At 38.5% G+C, this 23,925-nt stretch overlaps 2 protein-coding genes across 7 annotated transcripts; one reads left to right on the top strand and one right to left on the bottom strand.

The window, feature by feature from the left end:
• The first annotated feature begins 5,003 nt into the window (after positions 1–5,003).
• Positions 5,004–17,601, top strand: SSB (small RNA binding exonuclease protection factor La). Its single transcript, XM_006734706.3, has 12 exons — positions 5,004–5,158; positions 6,863–6,937; positions 10,341–10,444; positions 10,698–10,872; positions 11,910–12,017; positions 12,101–12,201; positions 13,238–13,309; positions 13,631–13,673; positions 14,074–14,214; positions 14,587–14,773; positions 14,889–15,020; positions 15,952–17,601. Exons 2-12 carry the CDS (start codon positions 6,872–6,874, stop codon positions 16,041–16,043), a joined length of 1,221 nt encoding a protein of 406 aa, XP_006734769.1. The 5' UTR covers positions 5,004–5,158; positions 6,863–6,871; the 3' UTR covers positions 16,044–17,601.
• METTL5 (methyltransferase 5, N6-adenosine) lies at positions 16,044–23,620 on the bottom strand. 6 transcript variants are annotated; one of them, XR_014143563.1, is made up of 8 exons: positions 23,103–23,282; positions 21,022–21,136; positions 20,493–20,674; positions 19,278–19,360; positions 18,243–18,294; positions 17,502–17,576; positions 16,547–16,596; positions 16,044–16,147 (listed from the first exon to the last, which is right to left on the bottom strand). XR_014143563.1 is itself a non-coding variant. In XM_031029614.2 (8 exons), the coding sequence occupies exons 2-8, from the start codon at positions 23,209–23,211 to the stop codon at positions 16,109–16,111; spliced, it is 681 nt and encodes a 226-aa protein (XP_030885474.1). In that variant the 5' UTR covers positions 23,212–23,261; positions 23,388–23,620; the 3' UTR covers positions 16,044–16,108. The 6 variants fall into 6 exon arrangements, 5 of the variants coding, with proteins under 5 accessions (XP_030885474.1, XP_081670347.1, XP_081670346.1 ...); XM_031029614.2 differs by lacking the exon at positions 17,502–17,576 and adding an exon at positions 23,388–23,620 and having other exon boundaries at positions 16,496–16,596; positions 23,103–23,261; XM_081814221.1 differs by lacking the exon at positions 17,502–17,576 and adding an exon at positions 23,473–23,619 and having other exon boundaries at positions 16,496–16,596; positions 23,103–23,261.
• Between the last annotated feature and the right edge of the window lie 305 nt (positions 23,621–23,925).

The raw sequence follows: 23,925 nt of genomic DNA, 5'->3' as shown, positions 1-23,925 counted from the left end.
AAGGCTAATGACTAGAGCCACCCAGGCGCCCCTATGATAGTTACTTTTAAGAGGGTAGAAGGAGAGCACGAAGGACCTTTCTAGAGTGCTGAAAATGTTCTATGTTTCAATGTGGGTGGTGGTTACAAGGTATTGTTCATTTGTGAAACTTCATTAAGCCATACACTTGAAAGTCATGCACTTTACTGTTTGTGTGTTATAATTCAACTTTTAAAAAGTTTACCTCATGGGGCACCTGGGTGGCTCAGTCATTAAGCGTCTGCCTTTGGCTCAGGTCATGATCCCAGGGTCCTGGGATCGAGCCCCGCATCGGGCTCCCTGCTCGCCGGGAAGCCTGCTTCTCCCTCTCCCACTCCCCCTGCTTGTGTTCCCTCTCTCGCTATGTCTCTCTCTAATAAATAAATAAAATTTGGGGGGCGCCTGGGTGGCTCAGTCATTAAGCATCCGCTTTCGGCTCAGGTCATGATCCCGGGGTCCTGGGATCGAGCCCCACATCAGGATCCCTGCTCTGCGGGAGGCCTGCTTCTCCCTCTCCCACTCCCCCTGCTTGTGTTCCCTCACTCGCTGTGTCCCTCTCTGTGTCCCTCTCTGTCAAATAAATAAATAAAATCTTAAAAAAGTTTACCTCACAAAATGGCCCCTTCCTCTCCCTTTATGTGTCATAAATATTTTATTTTAGACAAAGTCTTAGTAAAGAACCTGTGTTGTTTTATCATCTTCCATGTGTTGTCTCTTATAGAAGATTTGCCAATAATTTATGTTATATTACGTGCTCACTGCATCAAATGAAGCAAATTGACCCAAGAAAATTTGGTTGTTCACAGTTTATGAGACAACTTGGGGGGATACTGGAGACCTAGGGGCAAGTTCCAGGTATCCTCCAACAACCTCACTGCCATTACCATGCCAGATCTGGTGATCTGTTACAATGAAGGCAGGTCTCGTGCAAGATTCTGTCACACGTTCAAGAAGACAAAAAAAATGAGCAAGAAGACAAAAAAAAATCACTCCTACAGGAGGCACTAGACTTCTGACTTTTAGGTACTCTGACATTCACCTTGCACACAAAAAAATAGAAAAATCGAGCACAAGCAGCCTTCAGAGTGGTGAGCTCCGTTGGGAGCTTAGTGACAAATCTGTTGACTAACTCTGACCAAAAGGCTAAAATATTGACACATCTGACTTGAATAAAGTTTTCATGCTCTTTTTTCCCCCCTCATTAAAGTCAAGTTTGAATGGTAATTCCATTCTATGAGGGCATCAGGGCTGGTATGACAGCTCTAGGCTATCAGGGACTTGGGTTCCTTCTATGGTTGCTTTGCCATAGCTGTGGTGTTGTCTTTATTTGCTTGGTCCAATTTTGTACATCCACACCTAGCTGGTGGAAAGAGAACAAATTCATTCTCTTTAAGAATGACCTGGAAGTTGGGGTGCCTGGGTGGCTCAGTCGGTTAAGCATTGCTTTCAGCTCAGGTCATGATCTCAGGGTCCTGGGATCAAGCCCCGAAGTTGGGCTCCCTGCTCAGTGGGGAGTCCGTTTCTCCCTCTCCCTCTGCCCCACCCCCCCACTCGTGCTTGCTCACTCTCTCTCTCTCAAATAAATAAAATCTTTTAAAAAATGATGTGGAAGTTGCACGTATCACTGTTACATCTCATTAGCCAGACATGGTCTTATTTAGCTGCAAGAGAGGCTGGAAAAATGTAGCTTTTATTTATTAAAAAAAATTTTTTTTAAGATTTTATTTATTTATTTGAAAGAGAGAGATAGAGCCCGAGATGGTAGGTTAGAGGGAGAAGCAGACTTCCCAATGAACAGGAAGCCCAACACAGGGCTCGATCCCAGGACCCTGGGATCATGACCTGAGCCAAAGGTGGACACTTAACTAACTGAGCCACCTAGGTGCCCCTATTTTAAAAAATTTTTTAATTAATTTATTTTTTAAAGTTCAAGTATAGTTAACAGTGTTATATTAGTTTCAGGTGTACAAGATAATGATTTAACAATTCTATACATTACTCAGTGCTCATCACTGTACTTTTCTTTTTTTTCTTTTAAGGCTTTAATTTAATCTCTACACCCAACGTGGGCCTCAAATTTACAAGCCGAAGATCAAGAGTTGCATGCTCTACTGACTGAGCCAGCCAGGTGTGAGAAAGAGAGAGAGAGAGAGCGCTCGAGTGTGCACAAGCGGGGGGGGGGAGAGGAGGGGTGCAGTGGAGGGGTAGAGGTAGAGATTCCCAAGCAGACTTCTTGTTGAGTGTGCAGCCCAAGGTGGGGCTTGATGCCATGACCCTGAGATTATGACCTGAGCCAAAATCAAGAGTTGGGCACTCAATCTACTGAGCCCGCCATGTGTCCCTGTAGCTTTTATTTCTGATTGGTCATGCACTTGGTTTAAAATCAGGGGTCATTTTATTATTACAGAGTAAAGGGAGATCTTATATTGGGGAATAAGTAATAGTTTCTGCCATAATGACAAAAGTGGTTAGGCTGCAGCCCTTCTCAGCAGAATTTGCTCAGTTAATTACTCCTTCTTTGTAACAATCTCCCCTTTTAGCTTCTCTGGTACCATATTTTTCCAGAACATCTCAGGCTGTGCTCATTCTAGCTCTTGTATAGGCTTCTCTTCCTTTATCCAATATCCAAAAAATTGGATTGCTAGAGTTTCAGTCTTGGACCCTCTTATCTTCACGGTCTATACTCTCTCTGAGAGAGCTCATCCAATGCTGTGACTTTAAATGCCTTCTAATTGCTAATAACCCCAAAATTTGTATCTACAACTCTGACTTTTCCTAAGTTCCAAATGCATTTACCAATTGTCTACTTGACATCTCTACTTGGAGGTCTAATAATTCCAAATAGAGTAAGTCTAAATGCTCAAAATAAAATAATACCATTATCCTAGATTAATAGTTCTCAAAATGGGGGGAGGGGCACAGGAGTAGCAGTAACCACCTCCTAGTGTTTAGAAATGTGAGTGGGATTTTTCATTGCCACAGTGGCTGGGGATGCTACTTACAGTTCTTCTAAAAGTTTTATTTTTTTTTTTTTAACTCAGCATTATGTTTGTGAATTTCATCAATGTCAATGCATATAGATCTAGTTTGTTTTTTATCACTGTAAAGTTTATTATTTCTTTCTTTAATTACAGCACAATTTAGTTACCCATTCTTTCTTAGTGGAGACTTAGTTGATTTCCAATTCTTTGCATTTATATACCATTCAGCTATGAATATTCTTGCACATGCTTTATTGTGCACAAATGTGAAAATTTCCCTAGAATATATTTTTAGGAGTGGACTTTGGGGCCATCAGTTACACATATCATACACTTTAGCGGATATTATCAAGTTGCTCTCTAAAGTGATAATACTAAATTTATACCCAAAGAGATGATCTTTTAGTATGTTATCCTATAAAGTTAAGCTATGAGAGAGATGGATATCAGCCTGAGAGAAAGTCTTCTTGGTGCTTTATATGAAAAAGTGAACCTACCTGGTGTGCAGCCAGGAATCCATTTTCCCCAAAGGGTGGTGGCTGCATGGAGCTTGGCCCATGGAAGAGAGAGGGGAGGGGGAAGGCAGGGCAGGGAGGAGGGGGAAGGGAGGGAAGGGGAGAAGGAGGAGGGGAGGAGGAGGAGGGTGGGAGGGAACCGGGAGGGGAGGGGAGGGAGGAGTAAACCAGATGGGAACACTAACTAAATGTTCTGCAGTTAAGGGCAGTTTCTGGTAGTAGACTGTATGCATCCGCTACTCTACCCAGATACTGTAGGGCACAAATGTGCACTTACATTTGTTTAGGTGCCACTGTCTCTAGGCAGGGTCTGGGTCTTCTTTTTATTCCCAGTGCTAAGCTCCATACCAGGACATTAGGAGGTATGTAATAAACAGTTTGCTGAAAGGATGAGTGGGAGTACTCTGACATACATTTGATGTGTTTTTTTAAATACCTATATTCTCACTGACTTGATCAAAAAGAAAATTAACTTTTTAAATTAAGTCTGGCAGAAAGTAGAGATTAGATAACCATTTGTTGAGTAAATAAAAGAGAACCTGATTAATTTGAATTTAAATTACCTGAGAATAACTACTAATTTTTTCTTATCGGCTTGATGCAATGTCTGGATTGAATCTATAACTGCATCCCCCCCCCCCAATAAATACATTTGATCTATTTTGGAACTGCCAAAAAGCCCTGAGATCACTTAAAAGGCCATTTCACCAATATCACCTCAAATTTTCAAGAAAACTGAGGGAAAAATAGATTACCTCACCACAAGAAAAAAATCCTCTAAGTGACTAAATTATCGTGCAAAAAGTATACTAATAGAAAAGGGCCCTAGCAGAGGCAATAGATTTCTGCACTAGATGGCATTTTGATCTTCTAAAATCACATTTTTTGTTTTAAATTCACATCATCTGCTCCTCCTGCTTTATGCAGTTCCCAGCAAGGTACATGTTGTATCACGTTTAACGCTCACAAAAACTGTACGAAGAAGGTGGTAGTTATTACTGGCCCCATTTTATACATAAGGGATAGATAAGTTTAGTAACTTGCCTTACGTCATAGCCTGTAAACAGGTGAGCCGTTATTTGAACACAGGCAGATTCCAGATTCCCAGCTCTTAAACGCTCTACTCTATTGTTTTCTCAACTCTAAGATTCCTGAATCCCTGATTTTTAAAAAAATTTCACTTGCCATTTTTTTGAGAACTATCACAACACGATGTAGGTTACATATACATACGGATCATTAAAACAATTTTTTTGGAAAAGTATAATCTGAAAAAAAGCCAAATACTTCATACGCACGAAAAGCCTAAGTAGTATTGGAGATACAAAAGCAGTCCAGAAATGCTTAGCAGTAAATACCTACCCTAACACTCTCCAGAGCCCTGCGGGGCACTGGAACCCCACCTCAGCCGCGTGGGGGCGGGACTCCGCGGGCCGTGGGAGTCCGCGGCCGGCGCGCAAGCTCCTAGCGCTGTGCCGTCTCCTGCCTTACCCGAAGCTCCGCCCACGCGGGCCGCGAGGGCTGCCGGGACGGCCCCCATCTTCCTCACGCGCGGTAGGGCAGCCGGCGGCGCTGGGAAGTCGGGACGTTATTGTGGCTGTTGGTGTTTGTGCGGCGTGGCTTTGTGGGACCGGGACCTTAAAGGTGAGCAACTCTCGGTGGCTGAAGAGAAGAAGTACAAAAGCATCTGCTTTGAGTGGCGACGGCGCATTCCATTTCCTTGTTGCCTCACGCGGGTGCGTCCACTCCTCGCCGTCCGCATGTTCGGGCGAGCGCCGCGTGGGCCGCAGCCCGAGGCGGCGCGCTGGGCTGGGAGCGGAGGGGCGCGGGCCGGGGCGAGGTGCAGACCTGGTCCCTGATGCAGGAGCCGGGCTTTCCCCGCACGAGGCTGGCGCCCAAGCGAGCCAGTGGTTGCTTTGGGACTGGGCTCTGGCGGGTCCTTTGGACGGACGCTGCCCGCATCCCTTCTGCGTCTTTAAGACTTCCTACCTGCCTGCCTTCTGGTGTCGCGGGGGGCAGACGTCTCGGGCCACTGGTTAAGTTTCTGAGGCGGTTGGCGGTAGTTAATCGCCGGAGGCTCCCTTGAATCCTGTGGGACAAACTGGAGGTCGGGGATTGGGGGCCGCAGGTGTTCTCTGGCGTCACTCTGTAGGGTTTTTAGTGTTCCTTATTCACTCACGTCAAGGATTCTGTGCGAAGTGAAAAAGTGTAGGTAATGTTTCACTTCTGGTTGTACACTCTGGAAAAGTATCTCATGAGACGAAGTTCCAAAATTAGGTAGGCCAAAGAAGTCTTTTACGGACCAAACAGTTCTTTTATCTCACTCACCCTTTGCTTTGTAAGGGGCCCTAGATCATGGTAACAATTTAGGAACGTAGGTTGTGGTCGACAAACACTGCATAAGATTGAGTAAATTTTGTAGTGGGATGGCACCATACAAATCCCTATTACAAGAGCTTCCAGTGTGCATCCAGATTATTGCATAGCAATTACAGTTTATAAAGCGATCCTTTCAAGAAGCGTACCAAAGATCGTTCACTAGAGTCAACTAATGGCAGATACCTGATGAGTTCTTATGAATATACTTTTGTAAATGTGGCTAACTGGGTGGTTTAATAGAGCACTGGAGGCAAGTGATTTGAAATCAGAAGACTCGATTTGTGATCCCCAGCAAACCAATCTCACAACCTTACTTTTTCCTGCAATGCTAATGTCAGGGATGTGAAACAAGAAACTGGCTGTAAGGTTAACCAGTATATTGGTGAATTAGGAGACAAACCCTCAGCTTAACATTATTTTAGCGTCCCCAGATTTTTAAATTATTTTCATGTGTTCCTTAACATACCATCTAATCTAACCCTGATGGTTATATTTCATTTTTTCATCCTAAAGTTATGGTACTTAATCTTTGCTGATAACAAATTTTTGGTAAGTCAGTTACTAATTTTAAAAGAACTGCAACCCACACCAAACAAATAGGACTGAGACGCATAAAAATATACTGACAGATGGTGATCTGCTTAAAACTGGAAATGGTAAGTAGTGGAGTTTTTTGCCAAAAGCTTTCTTGATCAGCTAAGTGAAGATAACTACTTGCTTTGTTACAGAGATGGAACAGTGATTTACTGAAAGGGTTGCAGATTATCTATAGCTTTTCAATTTTCCATTACTTATTCCAACACTTTCTTGTTGAAATTTGAGAATTGAGTAGAGAAATTGAACCTGTGAAATTAAAAATTCTTGATTTTTAAGAAAACAATGTGATACTGATAATTTTAAAACATTCTTCTAATCCTGAGTGTTATGTAAAAATAATAACTCTTTATGCCAATTTGGGAAAATTTACAGATAGCCACAATGGCTGAAAATGGTGATAATGAAAAAATGGCTGCTTTGGAGGCCAAAATCTGTCATCAAATTGAGGTATGGTTCTTATGACATTAAACTGCAAAAATGTGCGCTTTGAAAGGAAATGTAGAGCCTCAAAACAAATACAGAAGGAACATTTAATTTCACTATATTGACCCTTTAAACGTTTCATGTAAAGTATTAGATATCTGGTTTGTCTTTGATTCTTGGAATTAGATAAACTTAAAATAGTATACAGTTTTGTATTAGTGAGCCAATTTATGAAAGCCAAGACCTACAAACATTTCAAAAGGTAACACTATAGACTAGTGTTACCTTTTTGCTTTAGTTTCCTAGTCTATAAACTGAGGATAATAGTAATACTGTCCTCATAAGGTTGTTGGTGAAGATTACATTAGTTAATAAAATGTAAAACATTCAGAAGAGTTCCTGGCACATAAAAATATTTTGTAAAGTACCTTCCCTTGTTAAATAACACTTTATCTATTTGAAGGTCCTAATAGGTTTTTCTGCCCAGTTAAGCAGACTGTTTTACAGTTGTCTTAGCATTTTTTTTTTTACCTTAGGTATTCTATTTAAATGGAAGCTTTACAGTGTCAATAATGGCTGCATGGGAAATTTTCGCTTAATGTTTTCTGTTCTTACTAAGGAACTTCAGATCATATTATTTAGTGGTTTTGGAAGTTATCAAAACTTTTTTTTAAAGTTGCACTTCTCCGCCATTTAAAATGTCCTGTGCTACAACTTTTTGTACTAATTTAATTATAATTGTGAAGAAAAATTACAAACTATTCATTTAATATTTAGAACAGTACAAAGCTGTATATAGACCAAGTTAATAGTGTCCCTTTCACAATCTGCCACCTCTCAAATTCTACCCTTCTGAAGTAATCAAAGTCAAGAGCTTGGTGAATACCCTTTCACACTTTGTGGTCAGTGCTCACACTAACATAATTTTTATTTCCTTCCCTTTCTCCCATCAAACATGGGATGCATTTTGGGAGAGTAAAGTTTTATGTCATCAGTAATTTACCCAATTCCCTATTTGATTTGTAGGGTATTTCTAATTTTTTAGCTGTAACAGTTCCATGATGAATATCTATCTTCTTTCTTTTTTCTTTCTTTCTTTCTACTTTCTTTCTTTCGTTTTAAAAATCAGCAAATCACTATTTTTATTGGCATGTTTTCCTACTTTGGCCTTAAGATTAGCTTAACACAGAAAAGTTTAATTCACCATCCAATTTTACATTAGCATTTTCCTCTTCACTTCTTTTTTTATTAGTTTCTTTTTTAAATATAAAGTCAATTAATTAGCATATAGTATATTAATAGTTTCAGAGGTAGAGTTCAGTGATTCATCAGTTGTATATAACACCCAGTGCTCATTACATCATGTGCCCTCCTTAATGTCCATCACCCAATTACTCCATCCCTCCAGCAACCCTCAGTTTGTGTCCTATGGTTAAGAGTCTTTTCTGGTTTGTCTCCCTCTCTGATTACATCTTGTTTTATTTTTCCCTCCCTCTATTTTCCTCTGTTTTGTTTCTTAAATTCCACGTAGAAGTGAGTCATACAATAATGGTCTTTCTCTGATTAACTTACTTCGCTTAGCATAATACCCTCTAGTTCCATTCACATCGTTGCAAATGGAAAGATTTCATTTTTTTTTTTTTTTTGGTGGCCGAGTAGTATTCCATTGTATATAATGTACTACATCTTTTTTATCCATTCATCCCTCAATGGACATCTGGGCTCTTTCCATAGTTTGGCTATTGTGGACATTGCTGCTATATATATTGGGGTGCAGGTGCCCCTTTGGATCACTACATTTGTATCCTTTGGGTAAATACCTGGTAGTGCAATTGCTGGGTCATAGGGTAGCTCTATTTTTAACTTCTTGGGGAACCTCCATACTGTTTTCCAGAGTGGCTATACCAGCTTGCATTCCCACCAGCAGTGTAAGAGGGCTCCCCTTTCTCCACACCCTCGCCAGCATCTGTCCTTTCCTGACTTGTTAATTTTAGCCATTCTGGTGTGAGGTGGTATCTCACTGTGGTTTTGATTTGTATTTCCCTGATGCCGAGTGATGTGGAGCATTTTTTCGTGTGTCTGTTGGCCATTTGTATGTCATCTTTGGAGAAATGTCTGTTCCTGTCTTCTGCCCATTTCTTGATTGGATTATTTGTTCTTTGGGTACTAAGTTTGGTAAGTTCTTTATAGATTTTGGATACTAGCCCTTTATCTGATAAGACATTTGCAAATATCTTCTCCTGTTCTCTTGGTTGTCTTTTGGTTTTGTTGACTGTTTCCTTTGCTGTGCAAAAGCTTTTTATCTTGACGAAGTCCGAATAGTTCATTTTTGCCTTTATTTCCCTTGCCTGTGGAGATGTAGATGGCAAGAAGTTGCTGCAGCTGAAGTCACAGAGGTTGCTGCCTGTGTTCTCTAGGATTTTGATGTATTCCTGTCTCACATTTAGGTCTTTCATCCATTTTGAGTCTGTTTTTGTGTATGGTGTAAGAAAATGGTCCATTTTCATTCTTCTGCATGTGGCTGTCCAATTCATGATGAATATCTTTATATAAAAACCTTAGTAAACATGTTTACTGATTTAAGATAAAATCCCTTAGAAAAAGATGTACCGGCTCAAGGGTTATGCACATTTTTAAAAACCTTTGATACTTACTGCCAGTTTACATATCCTGCATGACCATTTCTCTGTGTTGAGGCCAATGCTAGGTATTCTTGTTTTTAGAATTTTGGCCAGTTTGTTAGGTGAAAAATGCTATTTCATTGCTTTAAGTTGCATTTCTTTGATTAATAATGAAGTTCAACTTTTATATGTTTATATTACATTCTTATTTTTAGTAATTTTTTTGATGTCCTTTACCCATTTTTCAGTTAGGGCTTTCAGGGTTTTTTCTTCTCTCTTGATTTATAAGAATTATTAACAAACTTCTTTGTTATATGTCTTTTATTTTTTTGTTACTTTTGGCATTCCAAGCAGCCACACCTGAGTCTTTTCATGTATAGTTTTTTTTGTTTTTGTCTTTTTTTGCTTTTGTAGTGAGAGAGTGCCTTTATGCTTAAATTAGATAAACGCTCAGATATTTTTTAATTTGTAAAAATTAGAGTGATTAGTCGATGTATTCCAGTTCTTTTTAACAGTCTGTTCTTTACACACTGATTTGAAACAAGAGGCCTCTCACATACTAAGTCCTTAACTATGTTTTAGTCTATTGACATATCTGCTAATTATGTTGTTTCAGTAATCAATTTTTAGTTTTATCTTTCTGCTAATTTGTATTATAAATGTTTCACTATCATGTATTTAGGAGAAAATGTTTATTGCATGTATTTTTGAAAGAATAGAACATGGTGATGTAATGGTAATTAAAAACTCCAGGAATAGAGTCATTATTGTACAGTGCTCTGAAATATAATGTTATTATCTTGCAGTATTATTTTGGTGACTTCAATTTGCCACGAGACAAATTTTTAAAGGAACAGATCAAACTGGATGAAGGCTGGGTACCTTTGGAGATAATGATAAAATTCAATAGGTAAAAACTTTGTTATTATTTTATTTTATTTATTATTATTTTGTAAGTAGACTTCACACCCAGGGTAGAGCCCAATACAGGGCTTGAACTCACAACCCTGACATCAAGACCTGAGCTGAGATCGAGAATCAGATGCTTAACCAACTGAGCCACCCAGGCACCCCAGTAAAAACCTTTTTTAAATCATCTTTAGATTTTTCTGTAAACAAGTGCTACCACTAAGTTTTACAGTGCTTAAATATATATTCTTCAGGTTAAACCGTCTAACAACAGACTTTAATGTAATAGTGGAAGCATTGAGCAAGTCAAAGGCTGAACTCATGGAAATAAGTGAAGATAAAACTAAAATCAGAAGATCTCCAAGCAAACCCCTCCCTGAAGTGACTGATGAATATAAGAATGATGTAAAAAACAGATCTGTTTATATTGTAAGTGGGCCTTTAACACATTTAATTATATCTTAAATATCTTAATTTAGGAAAAAAACATAGAGTGGATAAGAATAAGGACTCAGGAATCATAGCTTTACCACTTACTGTATGTTCTTGGGCAATGTTCTTTTTTTTTTTAAGATTTTATTTATTTATTTGACAGAGACACAGCGAGAGGGGGAATACAAGCAGGGGGAGTAGGAGAGGGAGAAACAGGCTTCTCGCAGAGCAGAGAGCCCGTTGTGGGGCTCGATCCCAGGACCCTGAGACCATGACCTGAGCCGAAGGCAGACGCCTAACGACTGAAGCACTCAGGCGCCCCTTCTTGGGCAATGTTCTTAACCTGTCTAAGCCTTATCTTCATAAATGGGGATAATATTTTTTACTTTATAGAACTTTTGTGAGAATTAATGGAAAACCCATATAACATTGTACAAAATCTTGGGCATATTGTAAGCACCCAGTGCCTATCAACTTCTTATTTGTCAAAAGCTAAACTTGATAGTAATTTTTAGTATATGAATTTTTTAAGTAGATTTTTTTTATTCAGGAAAATTTAAGACATGCAAAGGTCGATTGACTATATAATGTACCATTATCCACCTTCAACAGTTAACACATGATTGATCTAGTTTTATCTCTGCCCCAAGTGAATTATTTTGAAGATTTTATTTATTTATGTGAGAGAGAGTGATATTTGAGAGAATGAGGGAGAGAGAGGAGCAGGGGGAGGGGCAGAGGGAAAGATTCCCAGGATCCCAGGATCATGACCTGAGCTGAAGGTAGATGTCTTCCTGACTGAGCCACCCTGACACCCCCCACGTGGATTATTTTGAAGCAGATTCCAAATAAGTCACTTTTATTGGACTAGAGAACAGTGGCTCAGCTCTTAAGCAGAGCTGTTAAACATTTAAGAGACAGAGATATAGATAGATGTGTATATCCTGCCTTGGTTTCAAGACAAAATGAATCAGAATTTCTGATAAATTGTTTACCTGAGAAGGCATTTGTATATTTCTTTCTACTCTTCACAGAAAGGCTTCCCAACTGATGCAACCCTTGATGACATAAAAGAATGGTTAGAAGATAAAGGTCAAGTACTAAATATTCAGATGAGAAGAACATTACACAAAGCATTTAAGGTATGGTTGTATGATGTTACAGACTTCCTAGTTGAAAAATATATGGGACATTTTTAAAAAGAGTTTTCTTCCCCTTTTAATAGGGATCAATATTTGCTGTGTTTGATAGTATTGAATCTGCTAAGAAGTTTGTTGACACCCCTGGCCAGAAGTATAAAGATACAGACCTGCTAATACTTTTCAAGTAAGTCTTTATGCTGATGTTTCTTTTGGCCACTTAGTTATATGGATTTGACACACTGGGATACAGAATATGGAATGGCATCCTCTAAGGACAGTATTTTTAGTATCCTTGGGCATTCTTTGATAAACACTTGAAATTTGCTTAGTGGAAACTACTAGTCCTTTGAGACCTTAAGGAAGTGTTTTTTAATACCTTTTCATGATTAACAGTTAATAAAGGTTAAGTTTTGGGAGTTTTTTTTTTGCATCTAATACATATAATCAAGCTAGACGGTGAAATTTGGCCTTTTGTGTGGTTAGAGAATCCATCCCTGACCAATTTCCAGTCTGTTCTTATTTCTCATATTCTATATATACCTACATTTGTTTAGTACAAAGGATTATTTAATACAGATTTGGACCACATTCTTTAGTGTATGTGTATGTGTCCAAAATTAGAACAAACCAGAGCATTTTTATGATAAAGTTAGGCATTGTCCCCTACTTTCACATTATGTAATCTTCGAAGTGCCATGTACTAAACCTGATGGACTTAGAGATGTACTGTGATGAATCGTGTAATTTTAACTCTCAAAAGTATTTTTCAACATGATTTTCATAATTGCTCTTATTCTTGGGTTTCAGAGATTATAGAATTTTCTCCTTTTGTGAAAGTAACACTATAGAAAATTCTATGAGAAGTTATTTACATAAGTCCTGGTTTACTTTTTTTCCCTATACATGAATGATAAAATCAATGAGATTGGTATGGACATCAGGTTTCTTTTTGTTTTGAAATTAGATAGTAGTGATGGTTTTACAATTCTGAATATACTGAAAACCACTGAGGTGTATGCTTTTAAAAGGTATATGTTTTATGAAATGTGAATTGTTTTTAGTAAAACTGTTATTAAATAACTTCCTTGGCATCTTTTGAATTTTTAGGTAATATGTTGATAGAAAGTGTAATATTCCTTCCTGTGCTTAAATCATTCAAAATAATTAGCTGTCTTATTTTTGTTCTCATGAACTCAGCCCCTGTATTTTGTGTTCTTTAGGGAAGATTACTTTGCAAAAAAAAATGAAGAAAGAAAGCAAAATAAAGTGGAAGCTAAATTACGAGCTAAACAGTAAGTACGTTGAGCCAGTCATTTTAATTCCTTAAAGCTTTAACAGGGATAGAGTTAGTGGTTCTGGGAAGTGGAGCTTGATGATGAGTTTTGAAATGAGTAGCAGTAGGCTTTTCTTTTGCTCCTGAAACATTAAGATCTTAAGCTGCCTTGATAATCTGGGGGCCACATTGTGTTGCACTCTAGCCATGAGCAATCAGAAAACCTAATGACTGGCTTTGGTTATTCAGCAATGTGTGATCATGATCAAAGTTAACTTTATCAGGATTTAATTATCTCATACAGTAAATGGAAACCTTCTAATTAACATTTCTTTTGTAGAGAGCAAGAAGAAAAACAAAAGTTAGCAGAAAATGCTGAAATGGTAAGTATATATCATTGGTACCCAAAGCTATATTTCAAATTTATGAGAATAAAAAGTGAGGACTTTTTGAAGCAAATACGTGAGCAAGTCTGTAGTTGTCATTGTATTAAAGTCATAGCCTAAATATTGCTTAAAATCATTACCTATCCAGAGAAATAACTTAGTAACTAGATTTATATAATTAATACATATAGCTAAATATTACCTGTTGAAGAAATTAAGTAAGTTAAAATCAGAAGCCATTGTAGAACAAGGGATGACACAGGAAAATGCACTAACTGTTAAACTACTTTAAAATAATATCTAGCTTTTTCCATGTATTAGGTATAGAGTGATTTAAGCCATTTCTGGTTTGTGGTTGCTTTTAAGAAACTTTTTATTGCTTTGTATGTTTTTATAGAAATCTTTGGAAGAAAAGATTGGCTGCTTGCTGAAATTTTCAGGAGACTTAGATGATCAGACCTGTAGAGAAGATTTGCACATCCTTTTCTCAAGTCATGGTGAAATAAAATGGATAGACTTTGTCAGAGGGGCAAAAGAGGTTTGGAAACATTCGTATGCTTTTTAGCAATTAGTTTAAAAATCCATAGAAACTTAACTTTTAGAAGACAACATTAGTAGAAACAAAACAATTTTTTTATTAATGTGTTTATGAAATAGTTTTTACTTGGTTATTTACTTTCCATTTTGTTATTGCCATCACTGGATGTAAGTCTGATATTTTCTGAATTATGCTATGAATAACTGTTGGTATTAGTGACTGCAAGTTTTGTGGTAACTTCCTGAAGTTCAGTTATAATTCATTGAAATTGATAATGACAGAGAAGGTTTGCAGGGTAGGAAAAATTTTTGAGTGAAGGAATTCTAAAAAAAAACTTAAGGTTGTGGCTTTCATTGTCTGTCTTTGGTATAGGGGATAATTCTTTTTAAAGAAAAAGCTAAGGAAGCACTGGATAAAGCCAAAGATGCAAATAGCGGTAACCTACAATTAAGGAACAAAGAAGTGACGTGGGAAGTACTAGAAGGAGATGTGGAAAAGGAAGCATTGAAAAAAATCATAGAAGATCAACAAGAATCTCTAAACAAATGGAAATCAAAAGGTCATTAGTTCTATTTGTCTTTGACCATTGGTTATTTTAACTCATTTGCTTGTTCAGAGACAGTGACAAGAGATTTAAAACATTTCTTATGGATTTCTCAATTATGTTTCTGTAGGTCGCAGATTTAAAGGAAAAGGAAAGGGAAATAAAGCTGCCCAGACTGGGTCTGCTAAAGGAAAAGTACAGTTTCAGGGCAAGAAAACTAAATTTGACAGTGATGATGAACATGATCAAAATGGTGCATCTGGTAAGTTTTTCTAAGTCCTTTGGTACTTTCATGAGAAATTATTTGTGGGAAAGAACAGCAGTGTGGTTTTTCACCTTCTGTATAAGTGACATTCTTGGACTATGATTTATACAAGTTATACAGCTTTACAAGTGGAAAACAAAGATGTTTGGAAGGTAAGCTTAGAGAGCAGAAGATCTGTACTAAAAGGAAAGCCTTCTCATTGGTGTTGGGAAGTTGTTGCTTTTTAAATTTTTACTTATTTATTTTTTAAAGATTTTATTTACTTATTTGATAGCGAGCACAGCAGGGGGAGCAGCAGGCAGAAGGAGAGGGAGAAGCAGGCTTGCGGAGCAGGGAGACCGATTCAGGACCTGATCCCAGGACTCTGGGATCATGACCTGAGCTGAAGGCAGACGCCTAACAACTGAGCCACCCAGGCCGCCCCAGTTGTTGTTTTTTTATTTATTTTTTATTTTTTATTTTTTATTTTTATTTTTATTTTATTTGACAGAGAGAGACACAGCGAGAGAGGGAACACAAGCAGGGGGAGTGGGAGAACGAGAAGCAGGCTTCCCGCCGAGCAGGGAGCCCGATGCGGGGCTCGATCCCATGACCCTGGGATCATGACCTGAGCCGAAGGCAGACGCTTAACCGACTGAGCCACCCAGGCGCCCCAGTTGTTGCTTTTTTAAAAAAAGATTTTATTTGAAAGAGGAGAGCGAGCATGAGTGGGGGGATGGGCAAAGGCAGAGGGAGCAGCACACTCCCCACTAAGCAGGGAGCTTGGGATTGTGACCTGAGCCTAAGGCAGACACTTAACCCGACTGAGCCACTCAGGCGCCCCAGGAAGTTGTTGCTTTTTAAACAGAATTATTTTTGTTAATTATGCTCAATATTAAAAGAGTAATGCTTATCTAGTGAACTTAACAAAAATTCTGTTATTGTATAGGACCAGTAAAAAGAGCAAGAGAAGAAACAGACAAAGAAGAAGAACCTACACCAAAACAACAGAAAACAGAAAATGGTGCTGGAGACCAGTAGTTTAGTGAAAAAAATTTTTTATTCATCTTACTTAGGTTTTAAGCTGCTTTTGTCTTTAGAGGCTTTTAAAAAGAAAACCGAATTAGATCCACTTCAATATCAACCTGTAAGAAAGGAAATTTTTTTGTTAACTTGTCTTTTTTTGTTATCCAAATGAAGATTTTTTTAAATGTATAGTTCTGTTTTGTGTTATTTCAAATGATTCAAATATCAAAAGACTCTTCCACTAAATTGCCTTTGTAATATGAAAATGTATTAGTACAAACTAATAAAATATGTACTATATAAAAAGAGCAAAAACTTAGTTTTTTTATTTTTGTGCCTAAAGCATTTGAGAAAGAATATCTTACACCAGAATATCGGCTGTTATGCCATCGATAATTATTCTCCCTCCTAGGCTAGCTTTCTGTATTTACTCAGGCAACTTGATAACATTGGAAATAATTACTTACTGAAAAGTTCTTCAGTACTGAATGTAGGTAAGCCAGAATTAAGAGACTTACTGATTTCTTTTTATGAAATTTGTATGATGCTGGCAGGTCATATCGCAGCTCTATAAAATAAAAGCCATCTAAGAATAAAAATTCATTTGCTATCCCTGATATACATACATACATATGTAAATTAAAACAGAATTAAGGAAGTACTTAATCTTGGTAAGCAGAACACTTCAGACCTGTCACTTTAACTTATCCAAAGACTGACTTGATACATTCCCAATATTAGCCATGGCTGAGGTTGGCATTTCTGCTATTTTAGTCATTTATGCCAAAATTTGAGGTTATGGGGAAGAATTTGAAAGGATAACAATTGGATAGAAGATGATAGTACCTTTCTAATTTCCTAATAATCTATAGCTAGCAATCATAATAATCATGCTTATTTTTTAAAATTTCTTGTCTGGATTTTAATATTGGTAGTAAGTAGCTAATTATTTTCCTATTAAGCTCTCAAGTGAAATACATTTTTCTTATTCTAAGAAATTATATAGGTTCTCTAAGCTTACTCATCAGTTTTAGAGGGATGGCAATAGACTGCCTATCCTTCATATTTTGCAACATAAATTATAGGTTACTTATAGGTTACTCTCAAATTTCAATGTGTAATCAAATCACCTTCAAATAAATCTTTTTAAAATGTGTATTATAACTTAGTAAGTCTGGGTAGATCCTGAAATTCTGCAAGTCTCATCTCCCAAGGGATGTCAATACTGATGGTCTGAGGACCACATTTGGAGTAGCAAGGCACTGGCTTGGTATACTTGGAATTGTTCTAAGTTGATGTTATAATACCTTAAACTAGGTAAGGAATGACAATACTGGATAAATAGGACTGACACAGACTTTTCCACATTACATTACTAACTGTGAATAGGACTAGTTACATGGTTAACACCACAGTGCTAATCCTAGTCACTTTATTATCAAGTAAAGAACATTTCCCCCTTACTGTACTTACTTCAGCCTTCAGAATTATTTGGATTATCATTAGCTTCTAGTGATGTTTTTCCCATTTTGATGTTTGTGATGTTTGCTAATAAAAATGTATCAAACATTAACTTATAGTGTGGATGATTATATCCTATCCCCCACTAAAAGAAAAAAGCTTCATGTTGTCTGACTCCAGGGACAATTAGAAAATTGAAATGGAAAGGTAGGCAGGCATGATCTGGTGGTATTTTCCATGAATGGATTTCAAACAGGTCCGACCCACTCCCAAGCCCAAGCTCTACCATCACTATGATGCTATGTATTCTGTATTCTGTCTGAGCCTGGAGTGACCAAATAGTTGGGTGCTATTAGGAATTTTCAGCAAAATGCATAAATTGGGATAGTCTTAGGCAAACACTGATACCCTGTCTTCATTTCCAATCCATTCATTACCAACCCCTCACATTTTGTCAAACTGAAAACTTTTTTTAAGATTTTATTTATTAGCATACAAGATGGGGGGAGAGGCAGAGGGAGAGGGAGAAGCAGACTCCCCCTGAGCAGGAAGCCTGATACGGGGCTCGATCCCAGGACTCTGGGATCATGACCTGAGCCGAAGGCAGCCACTTAACTGTGCCACCCAGGTGCCCCTGAAAACATGTTCTATGGCATCTTAGCACCTATAAAATTCTGGTTGGGCTAATGTATTATTGACCTTAAGTAATTAGGGTTTAGATGTATTTTGTGAGAAACTTAAAAATTGTCTTACCTGCAATAATATCTATCTTGATTTTCCATTCTGCAGCTTTCTTTTGAATATGCTAAAGATAACAACATGTTAATGTGAGCTGATTTTTTTTTTTAAGATTTTATTTATTTGACAGAGACACAGCGAGAGAAGGAACACAAGCAGGGGGAGAGGGAGAAGCAGTCTTCCTGCTCAGCAGGGAGCCCGATGTGGGGCTTGATCCTAGGACCCTGGGACCATGACCTGAGCCGAATCGAAGGCAGATGCTTAATAACTGAGCCACCCAGGCACCCCAATGTGAGCTGATTTTTAAAATAATTTTTTGAGACTTGCTTTTTGGCTAATACTTCATATTAAGTTTTTAAGCTTTTAAAATTTCATTAGAATTTAGACTCTTAAAAAATTTTCAACTGGATTGGTAGTATTTTGAAAGAAAGAAACCAGGCCATTTCAATTATAAGAGTACAGGTGAGTTATATATATAGGTGATGAAGCTGAAAAATACCAAGACCAAGATAACACAGGGAAGTGGTAGTTTGGATTTGAACCTCGGCAGTCTGGCTCTGCAGTCTGTGTCCTTAGTTACTATTTTATTGACAAAAAATATACCCAATTTTCTAGAATATATCTTCTACACCCCCATATGTTACATTGCTGGCAAGAATAATGGAAGACAGAGGTTCTGAACTCAGATCAGTTTATTTAGCTCCAGGCTCAGTGTTCTTAAAAATCAGGTCTTACTGCCTCCCTTATGCACACAAAGCCACAAAGGGACAATGGGACTACCAGGAGTTAGGCAAACTAGGATATATTGTAACCTTAGATATACCACACTTCTCTACTGAATTATAGTCTCTCCTGGTAACCGTTCCTGCCTGAGCAAATCTTTGACAAAAGAAGTTATATAGGCTGGAAGAAAACTAGTCACAAATGCTAGCTAGTTAGAGGGAAAATTGTTTCTAAGTGCCAGATGTTTAAAAAGTAATTAGTATTCACAGCAAATCCTTAAAACACTGTCATGAATTTTGAAGTAATATCGTGATGATTTGAACTTACATCTCTAGTGGAGGATTTGTGTAAAGAGTATACTGCTGTTCTTGCCATTTCCAAAGCAATCTTCAGAAATGCCATATCTGTCCCTGTTAAGAGTAAAAAAAGCTCATATTTACTTAAATGTATATACCTGTTATCAAAACAATATTAAATGAATACCAGGTATTTAAAAACTTTTTCCCCAAATTCCAAAATAGACACTTCATATTCTTCCTGCCAAAAGACAAGATACAAAAAAGTAAAATATAGGGGCATCTGGGTGGCTCAATTAAGCGTCTGCCTTCGGCTCAGGTCATGATCCCAGAATCCTGGGATTGAGTCCTGCATCGAATCTGGCTCCCTGCTCAGCGGGGAACCTGCTTCGTCCTCTCCCTCTGCCCCCTCTCCCCCAGTTCATGCTCTATCTCAAATAAATAAATTAAAAAGAAAAGTAAAATATTTATCTTTTAAGGTTGATAGAATGAAACCAGAATTATACTATCTTCTTTAAATAAGGCAAAAGTAAAAATTTTAATGTTCCAAATTAACAACTCTCAAGGGAGAAGAGAACAGGTAGCGTAGTAATCAGAATCAGGCAGAGGCTGGAGGGAGAACTCTTTAAACTATTTATGTCTTCGGGGTGCTTGGGTGGCTTAGTTAAGTGTCTGCCTTGGGCTCAGGTCATGATCCCCAGGTCCTGGGATTGAGCCGGGGCCAGCTCCCCACTCAGCAGGGAGTCTGCTTCTCCCTCTGTCCCTCCCTTGACCGCCCCCCCCACAGCTTTCTCAAATAAATGAATAAAATCTTAAAAAAAATAAACTGTTCATGTCTTTTCTTCTCACAGACTTTCTATCCTCCTTGCCTATAGCATACACAAGATAAATAGCCAGTCAGTCACTATTACTAATGAACACATGTTGAAACCCTTGGTGTGTTAAGACATTAAAAAGAGGTTCTAAAGGTATAAAATCCTTTACAGAATTATAAGGGTTAGGTAAATCATTTTTGAAAGTAAAGTATAAATAGTAAATTAACAGACTATTCACTTAGTACAAATAGGTGAAAACAAAGAGTGAAAAATTGAATTTCTAAACAAACTGAAATTGTAGTAATTACACAGGTAAGAGATTGTTTATTTAATGAACAGTGATAAAATCATTTAACCCAAACAATAAGAAAATGATTTTTAAAACTTGCTTTTCTACACATATATCAGTACACCTGAGTCTTTTTACTAACCTTTATTATTTTTGGTCCCAAAGGGAGGATTCATAATTACCGTATCAAATGACTTGGACATACTGTTAGATAATGAGCACACATCACATTGAACCATGTCAACATTTGTTAACTCAAACTCTTCCACATTCCTATTAAATACTTCCAATGCATCTTCATCTATGTCAAATCCAACACACAACCTATAAATACAGAACACACATAAAGAATGACTACTTATAGTTCTCAAATCAAAACAATAACAAAATCAACTGGCAAAGTAAGAGTGAATGTTGCCTTTCAACAGCATGATTTCCCAACCTGGCAAGCGTTGGAAATTCAGGTGTGTATAAAAGGGAGGCATCTGATAGCTGCTGTTAATGTTTTGTTTTTTGTTTTACTGTTCTGCTCATTCAAAATGTACTCAATATCAGATTCTTGCTCCCCTCATCTCATACTGTAGAGTCCCATAAATCTAATTCAATTAATCCTGTTTATGTTTCTTATTCAGGCCACCCTATACCCAAACATTATATACAGGATCACCTACCCTGCTCCTAACATTGCAGTTCCGATGCTAAGAACTCCACAACCACATCCTAGATCTGCAACCACTTTATTTTCAATGTCATCATATGTATTATGGATTGTATAGAGCATACATGCTAAAAAATAAAAAAACATATTAGGGAATAAGAGCAAGTTGATGACCAAAATCCAGTTCATGTAAATGACTAATGCAATTTCTTATCTTGCATTATTCCTCCCCTAAATGGTGTTCCAGATTATTAAAACAACAATAACAACAACAAAAACCATAAGGTATAATATCTTGGTATTAGTAAGAGGCCCCACAAGGAACAATAACACACACCAGTGGTTCCCAAAAACTACTCTGGTGACAATGGCCAAGAATGACAAAAATTTTGAAATAAAATGAGAAAAATAAGGTTAAAATGTCTTTTTCCTCAGCCTGTTCAAAATTCAAAATTGCCACACACACATATACATCAGTTCCTTCTTTGATGTTGAAATATTTTTGCAAGGATGGTAAGAGTACATAGGTTTTTTTTTTTTTTTATTCTTATGTTAATCCCCATACATTACATCATGAGAGTAAATAGGTTTTAAAAATACCTTTCCTTGTCAAAATATAAACTTGGCAACCCTGTATCACTCAGTCTCCCAAAATTGTTTTGAAATTTTACTGATCTGTGAAATCTGTAAGTCTGGAACCACTAATATTGAACAAGCATTAACATTAAAAAGGCCCAGAACTTTTTGACAAGTTTGTCACCAGAACACAGGTACCCTAAGTACAAGCTAGAATGGGAGAAGTCCTATATCCACAATACAGCCTTTAGACAGATACACTCATGATCTACAGACACATATATTAGTAATCTAATGAGAACTGAGGAGCAGAGCAGAAACTGCTGAGATCAGAAAAGGTTCTTTCAAATGCACAAAGGTCTGGGATATATACTAAAGGTTAAGCATGAATTAAACCACTGATCTCTCCCTGTGGATATGTGAACCAGCAAGAACTACTGGCCATCACTGAAGCCCTAGTACCCAGAGGTTTTATCAAAAACACAATTAGGGGCACCTGGCTGGCTCAGCTGGTGGAGCATGCGACTCTCAATCTCAGGGTTGTGAGTTCGGGCCCCACACTGGGTTTAGAGATTACTTAAAAATAAAATCTTAAAAAAAAAACAACCCCACACAATTAGAGGGATATCTCAGTCTGACTGCTATCCCAATTACTGCTACTGGTGTTAATGACTTTGAAGCTGGTATCTCAAAGAATTAGCACATCCAAATGCATGTTACACCCTGGGTATGAGCAATGGATATTTTTAAAAAATTAGACTTCACTAAGAAACCCTATAGCCAGAATACACTAGAGAAGTCATCTAAATTGAGAAAACAGGTCTTAACCCAGACACAGTTTTGTGCCAATTTTTGGTTGGAATTATGATAATATGTTGGTGTTAAGTGCAGGTATATACTTTCATTGGCTGCTTAGAAACAGAACTATGTTGAAGCTGGGAGGGATTCCCAAATTAATTTTCCCAAGACTCCTCAATGACTTTGGCAATGTTTACTAAATACGGTTTTTCCTGTGTTGTCTCCTGTACTCCCAGTATCAATCTCTTGCATCAAGCAACACTGATGACTCTCAGATCACTAAAAACTGAAACGCATCCTCATCTTTATAGCACCTATTCTGGATTTGTTAAAACGTAGTCCTTTGGCTACCAACTCTAGTATTCATTCTAGGGCGAGTATAGCACAGGAATTCTTGCACTTGCAATTCGTTGCAATAGAAAATTGATCCTTACTTAGCAAATGTGTACTGAGCTCCTAACTAGTATCAGGAACTCTTCTAGACACGGAATTCTGTGAGCACGACCGATAAATTTTTTGCCCTTAAGGAGTTTATAGTGTAATGAGAGAAACAAACACATTAAAATGATGTCTTACAGTGTTAAGAGGTATGCAGAAAACCAAGCAGTCAAACAATAAAGTGGGGAGGGGGGGGCTGTCTTTAGCTGCGGTGTTTTCATTATGGAGTAAGTAGACAGGACAAACCCGGGGAAGCAAAGACATGGTCACCAGCCGCCCTACCTGCAATGTGCGGCCTGGTTGGATACTGTTCTAGAAGTAACTTGGGCTTTTCGAATCCATCCACTTGTTGCAGGCGACTTTCTAGTTCCTTAAGCCTTAATTTCTTCATTTTTTTTTTTTTTTTTAAGTGTGAGTTCGCCGGATTTAACGACACTGGATCTGCAGAGAAACCCATTTAACCTGCATCTCCCCCCGTTGCCCCCCCCCCGAGTCCACCCCCACCCCACCCCTTTTCCAGCGCCACTGGCCGAGGCCCGGCTGGGGAGGCAGGAGCGAAGGGCACACCTAGCCCAGGCTCTTCCTGCTTTCCTTCCAGCTCCAGCAGCGGGCGGAGTCTTCCGCCAGCCTTCGACCCGCCTCCAAGATATACTGTGCCGGTCTCGGGCTTCTCAGATACCCGCGGCGGCCCCGGCCTGGCCTGTAGCCGACCGAAGATTCTTCCAGCGGCGCCCAGGTACTTCAGGAGACTGCTGGCGCCGGGACCGGGACCGGGGCCGGAAGCGCTGCTACGCACGCGCGCTCGTGTCCGCTGCCCAGTAGCCCCGCGCGGAGCTGCAACCGCGGCCCCGCGCACTGGTTCCGCCGGCTACCCTGGAGCGTCATCCACTCCTATCCCGGCCGGGTTCTCACGACCGGTAGCACCCTCCCTTCTCGAAGCTACGGAACCGCCTCCCACCGCTTGTCAGCGCCCAAACCCTATAGCTTTCTTTGAGTACCTGCAGGCCCTCAAAGAATGGGGGAAGAAAGAAGGTGAAAGTGAGGGTAAAAGTCACGGTCACTTGGTGTTAATGCCTGGTGTGGCTCTTTCTGTCTCCGATCTCAC

The sequence above is a fragment of the Leptonychotes weddellii genome, chromosome 3, assembly GCF_054177405.1.
Source record: "Leptonychotes weddellii isolate Sample4059 chromosome 3, ASM5417740v2, whole genome shotgun sequence".
NCBI classification, from domain to species: Eukaryota; Metazoa; Chordata; class Mammalia; order Carnivora; family Phocidae; genus Leptonychotes; species Leptonychotes weddellii.
Note: the sequence above shows the minus strand (reverse complement) of the source record. Positions and strands in the feature narration are given on the sequence as shown.